The sequence below is a fragment of the Eretmochelys imbricata genome, chromosome 2 (genome assembly GCF_965152235.1).
Source record: "Eretmochelys imbricata isolate rEreImb1 chromosome 2, rEreImb1.hap1, whole genome shotgun sequence".
Classification (NCBI taxonomy): Eukaryota; Metazoa; Chordata; order Testudines; family Cheloniidae; genus Eretmochelys; species Eretmochelys imbricata.
Window position 1 is genome coordinate 266173570 of NC_135573.1, and position 21417 is coordinate 266194986.

Consider the following 21417-nt stretch of genomic DNA (forward strand, 5'->3'; position numbering starts at 1 on the left):
GATAAACGTAGACATGATGGAAACAATGCTAGTGGAAGACAGAAGTATTCTGAAGATCCAATCAAATTTGTCACCAATCTGAAATGAGGGATCTGTCTTTCATTCATCAAAATAGTTTGCAGCCTATGGATCCTCCTAATTCTTTCTTTCACTGCTACTAGATTCACAAATAGTGGTATCTACCATAGAATCATAGGATATTAGGGTTGGAAGAGACCTCAGGAGGTCATCTAGTCCAATCCCCTGCTCAAAGCAGGACCAACACCAAATAAATCATCCCAGCCAAGGCTTTGTCAAGCTTGGCCTTAAAAACCTCTAAGGATGGAGATTCCACTACCTCCCTAGGTAACCCATTCCAGTGCTTCACCACCCTCCTAGTGAAATAATGTTTCCTAATATCCAACCTAGACCTCCCTCACTGCAACCTGAGACCATTGCTTCTTGTTCTGTCATCTTCCACCACTGAGAACAGCAAAGCTCCATCCTCTTTGGAACCCCCCTTCAGGTAGTTAAAGGCTGCTATCAAATCCTGCCTCACTCTTCTCTTCTGCAGACTAAATAACCCCAGTTCCCTCAGCCTCTCCTTGTAAGTCATGTGCCCCAGCCCCCTGATCATTTTTGTTGCCCTCCACTGGACTCTCCAATTTGTCCACATCTTCTGTAGTGGGGGGACCAAAACTGGCACAATACTCCAGGTGTGGTCTCACCAGTGCCAAACAGAGGTGAATAATCACTTCCCTCAATCTGCTAGCAATGCTCCTACTAATACAGCCCAATATGCCATTGGCTTTCTTGGCAACGAGAGCAAACTGCTGACTCATATCCAGCTTCTCGTCTACTGTAATCCCCAGGTCCTTTTCTGCTGCTTAGCCAGTCAGTTCCCAGCCTGTAACGGTGCATGGGATTCTTCTTTCCCAAGTGCAGGACTCTGCACTTGTCCTTGTTGAACCTCATCAGATTTCTTTTGGCCCAATCCTCCAATTTGTCTAGGTCACTCTGGACCCTATCCCTACCCTCCAACGTATCTACCTCTCCCCACAGCTTAGTGTCATCTGTGAATTTGCTGAGGGTGCAATTCCCATCATACAGATCACTGATAAAGATGTTGAACAAAACCAGTCCCAGGACCAGACCATCTTCTTCCATCTATAACAGGCCACAAGTCAACAATTTACCCAAATGGGTATCAATTTAGGCACAAAGAAAAGAAGTACTTGTGGCACCTTAGAGACTAACCAACTAAATAAATAAATTGGTTAGTCTCTAAGGTGCCACAAGTACTCCTTTCCTTTTTGCGAATACAGACTAACACGGCTGCTACTCTGAAACCTGTCATTAATTTAGGCACAGTATTCCAATCCTTTTGTAACCTTCACGATGGACTACTGAAATATACTGTACCTGGAAACAACTAGTGCCTTGAAAAAGCTTCAACTAGTTCTAAATGCAGTAACCTGTTTTCCAAACAGGTAGATGTGAGCCCTTCACCTGATCCTGTGGATATTGCACTCAAGAACTTATCACAAGTTCTTATTTAAGGTTCTTGTTAGAGCCCTCAAACTGGGCTCAGACTACCTCAGCAGTGACCACTCTCTCTACATCCATGACTTCCCATAACAGCTGCATTACTCAAAAGACTGGATGTACCCATTACAAAGTTGAAAGTCTAGAGCAGGAGAAATCAGCAGCCTAGCGGCTTTTAAACTGCCTTCCACAAGACATTCAAACTACCAGAAATTTCCTCACCTTCATGACAGATCTTCTGGTTTACATTCCCCCCGGATACAAGATTTACACAACATTTCCGCACATGTAGGGAAAAGGAGAGACCCAAAAGGTAGATCAGCTTTAAATAGACTACTTGACTTACCGATTTCCACAAGGTACTTCGATAGCATGGGGATGGGTGCGTCAAATATTTAAATAGAATATTCTCTTGTGAGAGCTTCAAGACACCCAAGTGCAAAAAGTAAAGAGATACTGGAAGTGTTAACAGAGGTGTCAAGGACTAAATGGACCAGAGACTGAACTATCACTTTCACCCTCTGAGACAGTTACTCCAATTTAGGACTAAGGGGAGGGAAGCTTGTACAAGTGGTGAATATGCTGTAACTTGTCCTGTGAGTAAAGAGGACATCAGTCTCCAGGACTATAAATATAGCACATTTTACTAGCACTATACATATATGTTTTTAAATTCAAGAAGTCTAGAATGAATTGCTTTCCAGACTGGAGTCCTGCCCTCATAAGCCTGGACGGAAGTGTTTTTGCAGCTGCAACAGCCTCAGCTGTAATTGTTTTCATCAAAGCCATGGTCATCTTCTGTCACAAGACACTTTGGGATGTCAAGAATGCTGAGAGTCAGCAAGGGAAAATACAAGATGAGGAGCACTTTGGAAGATGTGAAAAGAGACTAGCCAGATGGATAGCTGAGCTGAAAATTGAAATGTTATATATTCGTTGTGCATTGACCAACTTGAAGAAATACACCCACACCAGGTGGCCTTAGGTCTTGCTTTGTATGATTATTTATAAGCGGTTTAGTTTTGCCTTGTTGAAACTTTTGAAACAGTTTCTCTTGCAGTTTAAAACTAGTGTAGTTCAGTGTAGTAAAGAGACCTCCAGAATGACCTCAGTCCACTGCTGAACCCTCCACCCAAAGTGTAGGAAGCAGGATTAGGTGGGCAAATGCCACACAAACAAAATTCCTATTTAATACTTCAGAGGAGAGCAAATGTTCTCTGTCACTATAACTTAAGAAGCCAGAAGGGGAAGGGCAATATGAATTATGGAAATGTCCAAGACCATAAACTAGGCAATCAGTACCGAAAGCTAAGGTTCTTTTTAAAGATACCATGGAAAGGAAAAATACATCCAGGAAATCAGAGATTCTGTTTGGTCATCTGGTCCATACTACAGGCACCAATGCAGGGTTGTTCTTTATGGTATTGTTCTCCTGTGCTTTGTCCTGTCCAATTTTAAATGTCTCAAGCAATGGGACTTCTATTACTTTCTTTGGAAAACATTTCCACAGTTTAGAAGATCTCAGCATCAAGCAGAATTGCCATATATTCAGGCTATAGATTTCTTTCCCTAATTTCATCTAATTACTGCTGGCCATACCCCCCCCTCTTTATCACATTAGAAAGCTAGACTGGCTGTATTTTTGCATAATACGATTCAGTAATTTCTACTTCATTGCTTATTATCTTTCTAAAAGGTTTCAGAGGAGCAGCCGTGCTAGTTTGTATCCGCAAAAAGAAAAGGAGTACTAGTGGCACCTTAGAGACTAACAGATTTATTTGAGCATAAGCTTTCGTGAGCGACAGCTCACTTCACCGGACTGAATACATCCGATGAAGTGAGCTGTAGCTCATGAAAGCTTATGCTCAAATACATTTGTTAGTCTCTAAGGTGCCACAAGTACTCCTTTTCTTATTATTTTTCTGCTAAACTAATGTTTAACTTCCCACAACACTTGCCCTTATTATGAACTGCTGAAAATGCTCCTGCAGCAATGTAAGGCATACAGTGCTACACTGAGGTACAAGTGAAAAAATGGCAAATGAGGATGCTAGAAGAGAAGCAGATTTTTCTCCCTCCAGTCATTCAGTCTATAGATAGTAGGGCAATAATTATCTTGGATAAGACTACTTCTTTGGAACTTTACTGAACATATTTGCCCAAAGCTACCCTGAGGATTTAATTGGATGGAGTTGGCTTGTTGTAGCAGGATCACTTAAGCTTGAAATGATATCCTCTCTTTAATGTTTTATTTATAGGCTAAAAACCAAAAAGACTGAACAAATAGCATGGGCTCAGGACTCATTCCTTGTTTCATAAGCATTTGCTGAATTTGGGAGTGATGTTTATTTGGATGATTCCACTGGGATATTTTCTTGCCATTTTTGGACACCATAAGAGTATTGCACCTTTTTACTATAAATCAGCGGATCACGGCTGGGTCACTATCCTTTCCAATCAGTTTTAACCAAGCAAACAACTTTATTTACTGCAGTGAGGTGTTGCAATGTTGGATTTGTAATCCAGATTTTGTTTTTGCTCACAAGTCATTCTATTATTTCTCTTCCATTCCAGTGGAGCTATAACATTCCGTACTTGTGAAGTTATTAACTAACACTAAGCAAATTGTCAATAGAATGTTGGTTGAAAGTTACTCCACCAGCATGTTTAATCCAAAGTAATAACTGTGCTGAATTATAATTAAACAAATTAACTATAGCATAAATTTTATATGTCAATGTTGATAAGGAAATATTTCTATTATTTATGATGAGGTATTAGAGTCTTATGTTTATACAGTATATGCCCAGTATCAACTGCTACTTAGCTATTCTTGCTCTGTAAACCCAGTTTATTATATTGTACTATATAAATAATTACCTGAGGCACAGGCCATGTTTATCTGTAACATGAGCTACACGTAACATGAGATGCTGAATACACTTCCAGTTCTATGAAGACTGTCTTAGTAAATTTTGCTTATTCATATAGGTGTGGTGGATATTAAATTAAGAGTCAGAGTATGAAGTGCTGGTGAAATTAAGAGTCCGTGGTTTTCCTTATGATCTCAGAACTTGGTAGTGGAGTTTCTGACAAGTGGTGACATGGCTAAAAAACCCAGACAAATCACCTAATAATACTCTGTTTGCATGGCAGAGTAGTAAAATTCTGGAAAATACAAAACTTCTATATTTGGCTAGTAGTACTAGTAAGGCAAGTTCAGAAAATGGTAGTCTTGGATTATTGTACTGATTAACTATCGTAAGATGGGAATAAATAAATAGGTTGAGCACCATTACACTAGACTGGGGTGGTCAACCAGTGGCTCCGGAGCCACCTGCGGCTCTTCAGAAGTCAATCTGCGGCTCCTTGTCTAGGCACCAACTCCGGGGCTGGAGCTACAGGCGCCAACTTTCCCATGTGCCGGGGGGTGCTCACTGCTCAACCCCTGGCCCTGCCACAGGCCCTACCTCCACTCCACCCCTTCCCGCCCCTCCCTGAGCCTGCTGTGCCCTCGCTCCTCCCCCTTCCTCTCAGAGCCTCCTGCACGCCACAAAACAGCTGATCGGGAGGCGTGGGGAGGGAGGGGGAGGCGCTGATCAGCAGGGCTGCTGGTGGGTGGGAGGCACTGGGAACGGGAGGACGCTGATGAGGGGGGCTGCTGACGTATCACTGTGGCTCTTTGACAATGTACACTGGTAAATTCTGGTTCCTTCTCAGGCTCAGGTTGGCCACCCCTGCACTAGAGACACACACAAGGATGATAACACCACAGAAATAGTTTCAAAACTGAAAGCTCCTCTATGCCAAGACCATTGTACTTCTTGTTCTTCTCTGTTCCCTATAAAGACTTTCTCTGTTTTGCTCACTTTCCATTTCCCCCCCCAAATGGCAATCACTTAGTTGCTCTTGTGTTGCATTAACAAATAGTACAGCTGACGTGTCCATCTTCCTCTATTGCCAAGCACTGTTGGTTCTTCATGCAAGTCAGTTTTAAGAAGTGTAGTGGTAGGTTGTTTTTTTTTTGTTTTTTTTTTTTTTAAACGAGGCCCCTAAATTACATAATTGTAGTACACAAGCCTACAACAAGGAATAATGGAATGGTATTAAGGAAAGGAGAACCTTCTCTGTAGGCAGTGGAAAAGATTCCTAGGGGAAACAGTGGGAGCTCTATTACTGAAGACTTAAACCTAGACTGGACAAACCACTAGTAAATAAGAAAAATCCTGCCCTGAGGCACAGAAGAAAACCTGGGACCCTCTTGTTTATTATATTTTTACATAGCACCTAGCACAGTGAGACTGTGGCTACGTGACTGGGGCTCATTAGCGCTATCACAATGGAAAGCATAACAGATGATCCAAGTGTTAACATGTGAGTCAACAGCTCCAGTTCCAGTCAGCTTTGGGACACAGACCTGATAGAGTTTGCAAAACAGAACATATTTTTGACTTTATTCATAAAGAGTCAACTTAACCCTGCCTTCCTGCAGTCATTTCCTTAAGCTTTTTCCAGAAGTCTAACAGAACACATTAAAGTACAGTTCTGTGGTCTAGAGCAGGGCTTCTCAGGACAAATTTTTTGGTGCCCTCAGAGTGCAGCCACCAACTCTCGCTGGCAGCTGCTCTCACACTTTTTCCTAAAATACTTAATTAACTTTAGGAAAAACAAATAAAGATGGACATGTACACATCCAAATCACTGTCATGTATTTATTGCTAGCTAGTAAGTCTGCTGTGAAAAGTGATATTAATAAACATACAAGTATCACTTTTCACAGTAGACTTACTCAGCCCTGGCAAGCCTGGGGATAAATTAAGCCTTGGATTGGGGGGTGGGGGTGGGTGGAAGAAGAGGGGGCGGGGCCAGGGAAGATGGGGGTAGGGCAGGGGACTGAAGCCTGAAGCCCCATGGCCAGGGCCTGGGGTTGGAGCCTGGAGCCATGCGCAGGCAAAGCCTGGGGCTGGAACCCAAAGCCCCACAGCCAGAGCCTGCTGCCCTGCCACCCCAGGATTGAAACCCAAAGCTTGAGCCCTACTGCCCCTGAGAAGGTGGGGAACTCACCAGCTACCTGATCCTCCAGGTGTCTCCAGAGCCCAACCCCTGGGCTGGTGGCCCCAGCAACCAACACCAAGACGGTGCATCCAGGAGCAACAGGGAGGGGGAGGGGCCACTACTTTATCCCCTTCCCCCACAAGTCAACATCCAGGAGGCTGTGGCCACAAGAAAAGCCCCTGGTGGCCGCATGTAGCCACAGTGACCGCATTTGAGGAATGCTGGTCTAGAGTCTCAATACACGTTAACTGCACTATGGTTTTCTTATATAATTACATGACTAGGTGGCTTCCTCTTAACTTCCCTATTAATAGTGATGAAGGTGAAAAGTTAGTCAATATGTAACAGAATCATCCATATTCCAGGAACAGATACGCTTCAAAAAGGAATGTTAGCAGTTTCCTCTAACACCTTGTGGCATAGCTGGGGAGCTGTGAACATTATCAGAATTTCACAGCATTCACCTTACTTGCAAATATATACACAACACTCCAAGGGCATTTCTTTCATAGTGTAAAACCACGTTTTCAACTATCTGTTTGCCTCAAGACCTCACTGCATTGTAAGATACACTCAAGCACATAATAGGATTCTGGGGCTGCAGATACAGGAATCACATATTACTGGAAGTTAAAGCAAATTTTATATAAAAATATTCTTATGAATTCACAAACGGCAGCACCACCATCCATAGTTCTAAATTGCATGGGATCTCTCAACTGTCTTATGCCATTTCACATAAGTGACTCTTTTTAAAAAGCTACACCCAATTTTAAACTCAATTATTTGAGGCAGTTAACAAGCATGTGGACAAGTGGGATCCAGTGAATATAGTGTACTTTCAGAAAGTGATTTTCAGAATGCCTTTGACAAGATGGAGCTAGGCTGTTCTCGGTGGTGGCAGATGACAGAACAAGGAGCAATGGTCTCAAGTGCCAGCAGGGGAGGCATAGGTTGGGTATTAGAAAAAACTGTTTCACAAGGAGGGTGGTGAAGCACTGGACTGGGTTACCTAGGGAGGTGGTGGAATCTCCATCCTTAGAGGTTTTTAAGGCCCGGCTTAACATAGCATTGGCTGGGATGTTTTAGTTGGGGTTGGTCCTGCTTTGAGCAGGTGGTTGGACTAGATGACCTCCTGAGGTCTCTTCCAACCCTAATCTTCTATGATTCTAAGATCCCTCACCAAAGGCTCTTACGCAAAGTAACCTGTCATGGGATAAGAGGGAAGGTCCTCTCATTGATCGGTAACTATTAACTGTTTAAAAGATAGGAAACAAACGGTAGGAATAAATGGTCAGTTTTCAGAATGGAGAGAGGTAAATAGTGGTGCCCCCCATCGGATCTATAGTGGGACCAGTCCTATTTAACATATACATAAATGATCTGGAAAAAGGGGTAATTAGTGAGGCGGCAAAATTTGCAGACGATACAAGACTACTCAAGATAATTAAGTCCAAAGCAGATTGCTAAGAGCTACAGAGGGATCTCATAAAATTGGGTGAGTGGGCAACAAAATGGCAGATGAAATTCAATGTTGATAAATACAAAGTAATGCACCCTGGAAAACATAATCCCAACTATACATATACAATGAGGGGGTCTAAATTAGCTGTTATCACTCAAGAAAGATCTTGGAGTCATTGTGGATAGTTCTCTGAAAACATCCACTCAATGTGCAGCGGCAGTCAAAAAAGCAAACAGCATGTTGGGAATCATTAAGAAAGGGACAGATAAGAAGACAGAAAATATATTGCCTCTATATAAATCTATGGTACACCCATGCTTTGAATACTGTGTGCAGTTCTGGTTGCCCCATCTCAAAAAAGACCATATTACAGCTAGACAAAGGACAGAGAAGGGCAAAAAAATGATTAGGGGTATAGAACAGCTTCCATATGAGGAGAGATTAATAAGACAGGGACTTTTCACCTTGGAAAAGAGTCAACTAAATGGGGATATGATGGAGGTCTGTAAAATCATGACCACGTGGAGAAAGTAAATGAGAGTTATTTACTCTCTCATATAACACAAGAACTAGGGGTCACTCAATAAAATTAATAGTCAGCAGGTTTAAAACAAATAAAAGGAAGTATTTCTTCACAGAATGCACAAACTGTGGCACACTTTGCCAGAGGATGTTGTGATGGCGAAGACTATAACAGGATTAAAAAAAAGAAAAAAACAGATAAATTCATGGAGGACAGTTCCAGAATGGGCAGGGATGATGTCCCTAGCCTCTGTTTGCCAGAAGCTGGGCATGGGCAACAGGGATGGATCACTTGATGATTACTTATTCTGTTCATTCCCTCTAGGGTACCTAGCATTGGCTACTGTCGGAAAACAGGATACTGGGCTAGATGGACCTTTAGGTCTGACTCAATATGGCCATTCTTATGTTCTTATCAACAAAGAGAAATTACTTACCTGTACAGTAACTGGAATTCTTCAAGATGTATTATCCAGTTGTGTATTCAACTCAAGGTGCACATGTGCTCATGTGCCAGGATCAGACATTTTTGCTAGCAATGTCTGGTCCATGCATGCACCCCAAACACCTTCATGCCAAGAGCACAAAGAGTGAAGCTGAACTAAATACCACTCCAATTCTCCCTCTATCGCAGAGCCCTGGCATGTAATAGGACTCCTAAACGGAGAGAAAGGAGGGCAGGTTGTCGAATACACATATGGACTAGACATTTCAAAAAACACTAGTAACTGTACAGGTAAGATACTTCAAATGACTGTTCCTATGCTGACTCTATTTGAAATGAGTCCTAAACAGTGACCTGAATAAGGAGATGGGAGCTTAGAGTCTTACCCAAATAGAGAGTGACGGATTGTTCTACTGAAAGAAGCATCCACTCTGGATGCCTCTGCCACAGCACAGTGTTTAGCAAGCTATGTATGGAACCCCAGGTGGCAGCTTGTCAAGTGTCAATAATGGGGACTTTCTTTTCTTTCTTTTTTTTTTTTTTTTTTTAAAAAAGGTAGAGTTCAAGCCTCCAGAGTTCTGGTGGAATGGGCCTAATATGATGGAACCTCATGGAATAAGTTCAAAGAGATCCACTTCTAAACATGCCTTCCCTGGACCTTTTTGTCCAACTATCCTAGAAAATGACTTGTACATTCCACACTCTGCTGGTGTATGCGATTCCTCCAGACCAAACAGACCCAGAGTGTCAGTCATTCTAAGGAAAGGCTCTCTCACAAGAGGTGGGGTACTTTAAACCAGGGAATTTTGTATGAGACCTCATCCCTAAATAAGAAAGTTTTTGATAAAGTAAAGGGGAGAAAACAGGGGAGATGCAAAGAACCAAACTCTCAAAAAAACCCAGATAATTATGACTAATACAACAAATTGCCAGACGGCAAAAAACACTAGCACTAATAACTATTAAAAACTACTCACAAAATTCTTAGAAAAGATTTGAGAGATGCAGATACTCTAGCACTCCATCTCAAGCCTAGGGAAGCAAAGAGGAACTGGAGTGGCAGTTGGTCTGGCTCTGCTGTTTATACCCTTAGTATGGGACACGAGGGAGTCAGGGCGGTTTTGTATACAGGTATTTGCTAGATAAGGCATGAGTATAAACTAAACCAATAATGTAATGAGCCTACAAGGCACATAAGACAATAACATTGTTAAACAATCCATAAGGCCCAAAAACCTTAGCATAAGCAGCTAACCAGGAAGAACCCTAGATCATAAGGTATCATAAAACAGAATGCTGTAATGACTAAACTGCTGACAGGTAATCACAACATGCTAGTTTATACCAGCTTGGATATTTTAAGTTAGGATTATCACAGATGTCTGATCACAAGAGTGCCATGGTAACTAATTAACATATATGCCAATAAGCTTGAGGTAAAAGGCCTAATAACCTATGGGAGAAGGTAACCCGACATTAGTAGGGTGAGGAAATGCAAATAAGGAAAAAGGGAGTAGGCACAATGTGTCAGCATAACACATTATAAAAGTTGTATCCCAGCCTGTGTGCACTGGGAGACGTAACTCTTGGGAGGTGCCAGGATTCCGACCACTGGTGATAGTGATGAGGAAGATAATGACTAATACTTCAGGTTCTTTTGCAAGGACTGGTGAGAGCATATGGATGCTCAGATGCACATTCTGTATTACCTTTATCTACCTTGCGGGGTTGAGGTGTTTGTAACTTTTCTAACTGTCTTAGATACAGAGCGTTTTCCCTACAGAGAGGGAATACAGAGAGTATTGCAACCGTGCACATCAGGGTTCCCAACTGACCAGTAATTTTAATACCACTGGACCTGATCTTGGGACAAGAACCTACCAAATCTCAGAGTGTCAACTGGGAATTTTTAAGTAATCAATGTAATTAATACACGATCAATAGATCCAACAACAGTGCAGGTGTGGTCTAAACAGACATTGCTAGTAATAATCGGAGATCGAGACCAGATGTGCACCTCAAGTGGTGCACGCACATGGACAATCACTGGAAGAACCACCAAATTACATCTCGTATTACTAAGGATATAATTTTGTACAGAGTTCATGCATTCTGTGACTTTAACGGATCTCCGTGACTTTGTTGACTTCAGCCCTGGCGGCCGGTGGTCAGCTCTCGATGGCAGGGCTCAGACTGTTAGTCCCTACCAGGTATTTTTCATAAAAATCAGGGATAGGTTGCAGGCTTCCGTGAATTTTTGTTTATTGCCTGCGACCTGTCCATGACTTTTACTAAAAATACCCATGACAAAATCCTCTCTTAACCTTAGATATTACATACAAAAGCCTCCTTTCTCTGGATTACCTACGGTATCCAACATTCTCCTTCATCAGCTCTTACCTCTAGTAGCAGCAGTGTCTCTTGCTCTGTCCATTCTCTTCCAGCACTGGCTCCCTTACTCTATAAAGGAAGAAAAGGCAAGATAGATTACTTATCTTTGCAGGAGCACTACTTTGAGCAAAAGAACTTCTTGTAAAAGCAGCAGCTGTAGTGGTTTAATCTACTACCATAGCCTATTAGTCACTATTTCCAGCAATTCTGCTGTAGTTGATCATATGGCTGCCTACCTTAGGCAGTTGTCCAGTCTGCAAGAATTACACACAGAATTTCAAGAGACACAGGAGGATAGGAAAGTATGTTTAATTAAGGCAACACTTGCATGGTAGATAGGTTGGATTGTATGAGGTATATGGTGGATACAGTAATGTGCAGTTTGAGAGACTGAAGTCGTAGATTCTTACTAGGAAAACGATCCTCAAAAAGAGAGAAAAATACCTGGAGTGAAAAAAGAATCTCCAAGGATAAGAGATAAGGAAATGCAAGCTCTTTGAAAAATATACATTCCCTCCCTGTAACTGCTGCCCTCAGTATGAGTATTTAGCATAGCATCACTCCTGAGTTTACTGTAGCTACACCAAACTGATTTGGGAATTACTTAAAAGTTTTCTTCGAACTACAGAACTCTTGGAGAGGATCCTACTACCAGTTTCAGCTGATAGAAACACCCCATCACAGATGTCAAAGCTTCCCTCATAAGGAGGGAAGGTTAATGGGGTTATGTTGTTCTGTGTAAGACACTGAATTCGTGCCAATAACTTATCCTTTCCCCAAATATCTGCACAGAGTACAGATCACTAACCCATGCAGCACAAATTAAAAGTGTCAGCCATCAGACACTCAAAATTCTTACATAGGCTGGTGTGAATGCTTGAAAAACAACTGTTACTCCTGAGGGCATTCTGCGCCCAAAAAAAAAAAAATTCTGTGCACAATATTATAAAATTCTGCAAATTTTATTTGTCAAATAAATGTGGAGGCTCCAGCATGGCACTGGGAAGTACAGGCCACTGGCTGCAGAGGTGGGAGATCACTGTGCAGCTCCCCACAGGACACAGACTCTGAGGTGAGGCTGCACCCAACCTTGACAGCGCAAGGACTGGGCCCTGCCCAAAAAACACCCCAGGCCCTGCCCCTCTGTGGCTGGTGCACCAGGTAGGCAGGCTTAGCCTGGCCAGGATCCAAGTGTGGAGGGGCTTAGTATGGGGGGATCCAGGTTTGGGCTGAGGAGCGATGGGTGTAGGAAGGGGGGGTCAGGGGGGAGAGCTTCCTTCAGCTGGGGGAGAAATCTGGGGTGGGTCTGACACAGTCCCAGATGCCATGCAAGGGAAGAGGAAGTCCCGTCCTGTACAGCCAGGACTAGCAGCTGAGCCCGGTGCAGGATAGGAGCCACCAGCTGGGTCTTCCCCACTCCCGCCCCCTGCCCCACAGGGATTTACCTCTCTACTGGCTGCCCTGGGCCCCTGAAACATACTGCTGGGGAGGGTCACATGACCGCTCTTGTGCCTTCCATTTGCTTCCCCATCAGAAAGTCATTTTTCTGCGGGGAAGCAAAGAAATCTGCAGGGGACATAAATTCTGCACATGCGCAGTGGCACAGAATTCCCCCAGGAGTAAACTGCATGTACACAAAAGGAAATCACTTTTTGGGGGAAAAAAAGCCTAAGTCCATTTTTATAATTGTGTTTAAGAAGTGTCGAGGAGCACCTGGGAAAAGTACTGGCACTCGCACTGAATGAATGAATCAATCAAAAATAAGCGAATAAATCACACAATGAAATCTGGTACGGGCTGAATATGTATGGGTTGAATACCAATTTCTAGTAGGTACCCTCCAAATGTCAGTCTTTAGAACAGTGTGACACTGTCAGTAGTAATCCTCAATCTGTGTGCTCTTTGGGATAACACATATTGCTCTTATGGAATCCACGTCCAAGCAGTTAGTCTGGTCTCAAGTAGAGCGAGTGAAACAATGATCTGAGGAAAACCCTGTATAGTTCCTGACATGAGGCAGCACTGAATAAATGGACCAGGGTTTCTAGGATACCTGAGTACTACCTTCTCTCTAAGCAGCCAGAAGGGCGGGGGAGCAGGCGGCCACAGAAGCACGGCATTTTGTCTTGACACAGCATTTCAATGGTGTGTCACAGCATTAAATCCGTTTGGGACATGCTACAATGATGGTGTGTCAGAACATCACTTCATGACTTGGCTCAGAGAGCCACCCTTTGCTGATGAAGTGACCTTCCAGTTCTGTAAGGCTGAGGAACACTGTCCCATTTGAACTGGGAAAACAGAACAATCTATTAAAAAAAACCTGACTAGCGGGATTTACCTCCCAAGCGCCTATGAAATCTATTTTGAAACATTCAGCAAGCTGCGTGCGATACGTATGATTAGAAGGGCCCTACCACTTTCACGGTTGTGAAAAATGTATCATGGTCAGTGAAATAAACCCTTCCCTGTGATAACCGATTTCTCCAATGCTGCTGGGAGCACCCCAGTTGGGTGTCCAGGTGGAAGACACATGGGACAAGGATGGAGGAGCAGCAACATCCCACCTAGTGATTATGTAATGACTAAGGTTTGTGGAAGGAAGCTCAATAGAAGCCAAAGGGAAAGAAAAACTCAACAACTTTACCTTTGCCAAGGTCTTCTTTGAGTAAATGTCTGTGCGAAGTCCAAAGTTCTGCAGGTCAGTAGGCTTTTCTTTGTTTTTCTCAGGAAAGCTCAACATCTGCTGGGCAGCAGGTACCTAAGAACAAAAAAACCAAACACATGATCATCAAGATGAATCTACACAGGTGTGCACTGAACTAGCATTCTCCCCAAATCACCCTTATTTACACACAAAACTAGCAAATTTGGGTTTGGAGTGCTGGAACTGTAGGTGCAACATTATTCTACAGAATGATGGAAAATCTACTACTAACAGAACGTTACTGAGACTGAGGGGCATGTGGAGAGAAGGATGCATTCCCCCTCCCCCCCAGAAAATGCATGAGCTACATACTCCATTCAGGTACACACAGCATTGACCATAGCTACAAATACAGACTGGCTAGGAGTATGTTAAGCCACTCCCAAAATACACGTACCACTATTTCTATCTGAATAAGCGTGTGCGCATGTACACGGTGCTGGAGCCTGTAGGATTTACCTGAGGAGCTCGGAGATGAAGAGGCATAAGTCCAGAGGGGGTATCAGCAAGCACATTGAAGTGAGGAGTAGGAGGAGGGCCCATTGCCATGGGACGGCTTTCTGGATCCACTTGGTAGTTAACTAGACCCCACTGCTCCAGAAAGGCATGCACTCTATGGAACAACATTACATGACTGAAGTCTGAGGAAACAAACCCTCAAGCACATCTGCTACTGCAGAAAGAAGATACCAGGGAGAAAGTTCAAGTGTGGAACTGTGATGAGTTTGCTGCTAATCAAACAAAGGCAGGTTGAGTACTGTCCTATTTACCTTTCACTGTTATATTCACTGTAAATAAGGGTATTATAAAATGTGGTGTTCACCACAAAAGGAAAAAAGATGATCTGCCAATAGAAACGATTGATGCGCCTAGGCCTCAAGTCTTCTACCTCACTATGCAGGAGGTATAACTTATAATTTGTAATAAAGCAGCTTTGCTGGGATAAAATGTATTGTTACAGCTAAGGGTAGTGGCTGCAAGATTTAAGATTTTACCTCATTACAGCACATACATCTCCAGTCAGGTTCCTTCTGCAGGCAGTGCTGGTCAAGTACTCCTGAGGGTTTAAGCGATACGTATCAATCATGAAGTTCCGGTAAGCCAAGTATCTGGAAAGAGAAGGCAGTTCAACACACATCTGAAAATCTATACAGGTTCGTAGTATGTGTCATTTCAAATTCTGACCATTACTAAAATATCTTCATGTTGGCCCCCATCCTTCAATATATACAGCATGCCAGGGGCGCCTGATATTCAGTTCAATGACCATGAAGTCCGAAAACGCACACTTATAACTGTAGGGTGACAGTGAAGCTGAAGACCTGCAGGGTTTATTTATTTATTTATTTTTTGTTACTCCTGGGGAACTTTGCAACTAAGCAATCAATATAAAGTACAAAAAGTTAGTGTGTATTTCTTTATCAAATTGGTTTATGCGCCATCATCTGACCCACCCCTCAGCATTTTATATTTGTGTCTATTTAGATTTTAATCATGGACCATATCTTTCTGTGTGTGTTGTCAAAGTATCAACTATTCTTTATGTGTTTAATAAATAATCTGCAAATTTAAAGTATCTCTCAGATTGCCAAAATAGTCCTCTCATTGTGAAATATAAGCAGGCCAAAAAAAAAGGTGAAAAAGTGAAAAATCTCATTCCAAACGAGGGGCTCAACCCTGGCATTTAAAGGTGGCCAGAATCATTAACAATTCATTGAAATTTTCGTTTTGGTTCCAGATGTGCTTTTGGGCCATTGACCCAAACACCTAAGATGCCTAAAGAATTCACACAGGTACCCCATACATTGTCCTCTCAATGACCTTCCCTATCAGTCTACCAGACTGGCTGTAGCTTGGGTACTACATAACTAGGCACCAACAGCTGAAACAGCATTCCAGTTTGGTGGCACTTTATAGGCAGTTGGCTGCAGAGGGAAACGGAGTAGAGTAACTCTTGGATGCAAAAACCAACTGATTAATCCTAATCATTTTCCCCTCTGCATCAAATCTGAAAGCATGTTACACTTGGAAGAGCAGCAGAGCAACAGTTACTAGGATGCTACCCTGTTTCCCTCTGCAGCACAGTTTCCATGTGCAACAGTAACGGAAGTGAAAAGAGCAAGACAAAGACATGGGGAATATGCACTAAAAATGAGAAAAAGAAAAGGTGCATGAGAACAGAGAAGAATGAGAGAACAAGAATGAAGATGTGGAGAAGAAGGCAAATACTGACGATGGACCTCACATTGGTGCCCCAGATCATCTTCCCCACTAAGAACTAACTAACTGTTGAACAGCTAAGTTTGGATATGAGTCTTCACCTATAATTCTCCTTCCCTGAAGCCACCACTGTGCAGGATTTTCAGGCTTTCTAACACAGGGTAGGGAAGAATTCCCTAGAGTATTCCCTAGAATTCTGATGCTGTGGCACTGCCAGCTGCCATACCTGTCCACCTACGAGTCAGCGAGCATCACCACGTCTCTCTATTCACAGCCCCTTTCAGTCAGTTCCTGAGCTGTATGAGAAGCAAGACCTCCCAATAAAAGACAGTTAGAAATTATAGAAGTAAATCATAAAACGAATACCAGCGCATATCCAAAGGATGCAACAAAAACCTAGGATATAACCTCAAAAACAGACTGCCAAACTAGTGGACGAGTGAATCTCCAGTGTGGGAATAAAGATTATAGGTAACTATCCCTTCATTAAAAATATTCATAAGGGCATGTGCGCACTCTGAGCGTGTGTGTACTGTAAATAAGTATGGGACCTCCCAAACTTAGTGTACAAAGAAAAGAGGTCAGCGCCTAATAAGCGACAAGAATACAAGTTGTTTAAATAGAAGGAGGAATAAGATGCCTTTGAATGACAAGAAATATAAACTGACAGATGCCTCAGTGATGCAGCCCTCAAAAAAGTCACTTTCCAAATTTGGCCAACTTAACTAAGGACATAATGAAAAAAAACTTTAAAGGACTGGGAGAGTTTGGGTCCATCCATTTTGGAAACTGGTTTTGTAGGCAACTGACCGAAGAGGGATTTACTCCCCAGAGGCCAGATACAAGAATACTATTTAAAATGTATGCAGAGAGGATCACGTGGCTGCTTTGTTTAAGCCTAAGACGGTAACATCCCCTGAGGTTCATACTGAAGCCAAGCTAGTCTGGATAGTGTAAACGGAGACACCACCTCCTAGCTGGAGTCCTGTCAGTCCATACAGTAAGAGGCGTAATCAGATAGCTATTTAGATATAGTCCTCTGTGACAGAATTGCCCAAGGAATTGGCATCCGAAGAAAAAAGTTGGTTGAACTTTCTACAGTCTTTTGTTTGGTCAGCATGATCAGCAGCGGCCAGACTTTAAGCCTGATACAATCCGAAGGCTCACCCCACCCCGCCTTGTAGCACCACTGATCAATGCTACCAATAGGTGAAGACTAGCTATTGTCCCAGTGCCTTTCACAAACATTGGGTTTTGGTGCTAACTGAAAGAGAGCTTGGGATCCTTTGGCTTTTGCTGCTGCTGCTGAGGTTGTTCACCCAAGGAAAAGGGTAATGGGCACCTTTGAATCCAACTGTCATACTGAAAGTTAGTTTCTGAGCAGATGTCCTTCCTAAGCTCTCACCAGTGGAGTGCAAGGGAATAAAATACTAACACAAGAGCACTGGGTGGCTATTGTCTTTTTCACTACCTGACATGGCCTCAACCTAGTACCCAAAACACTCTTTCTACACACAGCTGGTCTCTAAGCTTTTCATTCCTCCTGTTGGAATCCAGCTCCCTACAGCCAACAATACACAAAGCCATCCACGCCTGAAACATCACCTTTCTTCCATTTCACTAGTTTTACAAGGCCTCCACACCTGATGCCAGACTAGGTCTATGCCTTCAGACTCAATCTTCCACCGCTCATGGAGAGGACTGCCATACTGTGGAGCCTTTCTCCTCAGCTCAACCCGCTTTTAGCCTTGTAAACCAAACATGCCAAACAGCGAAAGATAGAGGTTGCTGAACAGTAAAGCCCACTTCCAAATGGTTCTCAGCCCTGGTCTACACTAGGAGTTGAGGTCGAACTTAGCGCATTAAATAGATTTAACCCTGCACCCATCCACATGACGAAGCCCTTTTTTTCAACTTAAAGGGCTCTTACAATCGATTTCCTTACTCTACCCCCGACAAGGGGATTAGCGCTGAAATCGGCCTTGCCAGGTCGAATTTGGGGTACCGAGGATGCAATTAGACGGTATTGGCCTCCGGGAGCTATCCCAGAGTGCTCCATTGTGACCGCTCTGGACAGCGCTCTCAACTCAGATGCACTGGCCAGGTAGACAGGAAAAGGCCCGCAAACTTTTGAATTTCATTTCCTGTTTGGCCAGCGTGGCAAGCTGCAGGGTGACCATGCAGAGCTCATCAGCACAGGTGACCATGATGGAGTCCCAGAATTGCAAAAGAGCTCCAGCATGGACTGAATAGGAGGTACGGGATTTGATCACTGTATGGGGACAGGAATCCGTGCTATCAGAACTCCGTTCCAGTTTTCAAAATGCCAAAACATTTGTCAAAATCTCCCAGGGCACGAAGGACAGAGGCCATAACAGGGACCCGAAGCAGTGCTGCATGAAACTTAAGGAGCTGAGGCAAGCCTACCAGAAAACCAGAGAGGCAAATGGCCGTTCCAGGTCAGATGAGCTTCTGTGATGAGCTGCATGCCATTTTAGGGGGTTCAGCCACCACTACCCCAACCGTGTTGTCTGACTCCTTCAATGGAGATGGAGGCAACACGAAAGCAGGTTTTGGGGACGAGGAAGATGATGGTGATGATGAAGTTGTAGATAGCTCACAGCAAGCAAGCGGAGAAATCGGTTTTCCCGACAGCCAGGAACTGTTTCTCACCCAGGACGTGGAGCCAGTACCCCCCGAACCCACCCAAGGCTGCCTCCTGGACCCACCAGGCAGAGAAGGGACCTCTGGTGAGTGTACCTTTTTAAATAGTATACATGGTTTAAAAGCAAGCATGTTTAACGATTAATTTGCCCTGGCATTCACAGCTCTCCTGGATGTTCTCCCAAAGCCTTTGCAAAAGGTTTCTGGGGAGGGCAGCCTTATTCCGTCCACCATGGTAGGACACTTTACCACTCCAGGCCAGTAGCACGTACTCGGGAATCTTTGTAGAACAAAGCATTGTAGTGTATGTTTGCTGGCGTTCAAACAACATCTGTTCTTTAGCTCTCTCTCTTATCCTCAGGAGAGTGATATCATTCATGGTCAGCTGGTTGAAATAGGGTGCTTTTCTTAAGGGGACATTCAGAGGTGCCCGTTCCTGCTGGGCTGTTTGCCTGTGGCTGAACAGAAATGTACCCCGCTATTAGCCACGGGGATGGGGGAGGGGCTAGCCATGCGGTGTGGGGAGGCAAAATGCGACCTTGGAATGAAAGCACATATGCTATGTATGTAATGTTAACATCAAGCTTTACCGTGAAAGAGTGTATCCATTGGTCTATAAAATGTGTCTTTTAAAATACCACTGTCCCTTTTTTTTTCTGCATCAGCTGCATGTGTTTCACGGATCACAGGATCTTCTCCTTCCCAGAGGCTAGTGAAGAGTAGAAGGCGAAAAAAACGCACTCACGTTGAAATGTTCTCTGACCTCATGATGTCCTCCCACACTGACAGAGCACAGATGAATGCATGGAGGCAGACAATGTCAGAGTGCAGGAAAGCACAAAATGACTGGGAGGAGAAGTGGTGGGCTGGAGAGAGTAAGTGGTGGGCTGAAAAGAGGGCTGAAGCTGAAGGCAGCGTGAGGAGAGGAGGCAGGATTCAATGCTGAGGCTGCTGCAGGATCAAACTAATATGCTCCAGCGTATGGTTGAGCTGCAGGAAAGGCAGCAGGAGCACAGACCGCTGCTACAGCCCCTGTGTAACCAACCACCCTCCTCCCCAAGTTCCATAGCCTCCTCACCCCGCCCAAGAACGCGGTGGGGGGGCCTCCAGCCATCCAGCCACTCCATCCCAGAGGATTGCCCAAGCAACAGAAGGCTGGCATTCAATAAGTTTTAAACTTTTAAAGTGCTGTGTGGCCTTGTCCTTCCCTCCTCCACCACCTCTCCCGGTGCTTCCCTCCTCCACCACTTCTCCCGGGCTACCTTGGCAGTTATTCCCCTATTTGTGTGATGAATGAATAAAGAATGCATGAATGTGAAGCAACAATGACTTTACTGCCTCTGCAAGCAGTGATCGAAGGGAGGAGGGGAGGGTGGTTAGCTAACAGGGAAGTAGAGTGAACCAAGGGGCGGGGGGTTTCATCAAGGAGAAACAGAACTTTCACACCGTAGCCTGGCCAGTCATGAAACTGGTTTTCAAAGCTTCTCTGATGCGCACCGCGCCCTCCTGTGCTCTTCTAACCGCCCTGGTGTCTGGCTGCACGTAACCAGCAGCCAGGCAATTTGCCTCAACCTCCCACCCCACCATAAACGTCTCCCCCTTATTCTCACAGATATTGTGGAGCGCACAGCAAGCAGTAATAACAGTGGGAAGATTGGTTTCACTGAGGTCTAACCGAGTCAGCAAACTGCGCCAGCGCGCTTTTAAATGTCCAAATGCACATTCTACCACCATTCTGCACTTGCTCAGCCTGTAGTTGAACAGCTCCTGACTACTGTCCAGGCTGCCTGTGTATGGCTTCATGAGCCATGGCATTAAGGGGTAGGCTGGGTCCCCAAGGATAACTATAGGCATTTCAACATCCGCAACGGTTATTTTCTGGTCTGGGAATAAAGTCCCTTCCTGCAGCTTTTGAAACAGACCAGAATTCCTGAAGATGCGAGCGTCATGTATCTTTCCCGGCCATCCCACGTTGATGTTGGTGAAACGTCCCTTGTGATCCACCAGTGTTTGCAGCACTATTGAAAAGTACCCCTTGCGGTTTATGTACTCGCCGGCTTGGTGCTCCGGTGCCAAGATAGGGATATGGGTTCCGTCTATGGCCCCACCACAGTTAGGGGATCCCATTGCAGCAAAGCCATCCACTATGACCTGCACATTTCTCAGGGTCACTACCCTTGATATCAGCAGATCTTTGATTGCGTTGGCTACTTGCATCACAGGCGCCCCCACAGTAGATTTGCCCACTCCAAATTGATTCCCAACTGACCGGTAGCTGTCTGGCGTTGCAAGCTTCCACTGGGCTATTGCCACTCGCTTCTCAACTGTGAAGGCTGCTCTCATCTTGGTATTCTTGCGCTTCATGGCAGGGGAAAGCAAGTCACAAAGTTCCATGAAAGTGCCCTTACGCATGCGAAAGTTTCG

General features: G+C 44.1%; 1 protein-coding gene across 4 annotated transcripts in view; it reads right to left on the reverse strand.

Annotated features, from left to right (window-relative positions):
• Positions 1-21417, reverse strand: part of SMARCC1 (SWI/SNF related BAF chromatin remodeling complex subunit C1) — a 183713-nt gene that overhangs the window by 84164 nt on the left and 78132 nt on the right. For all 4 annotated transcript variants that reach the window (XR_013344985.1, XR_013344986.1, XM_077808520.1 and 1 more), the window contains exons 16-19: positions 15105-15218; positions 14569-14722; positions 14050-14163; positions 11412-11471 (exon numbers count right to left, since the gene is read on the reverse strand). Coding sequence is in view for 2 of the 4 variants with exons in the window: in XM_077808520.1 (XP_077664646.1) it covers positions 11412-11471; positions 14050-14163; positions 14569-14722; positions 15105-15218 (442 nt within the window). In the remaining 2 variants the exon portion in view is untranslated. The remainder of the gene's footprint in view (positions 1-11411; positions 11472-14049; positions 14164-14568; positions 14723-15104; positions 15219-21417) is intronic.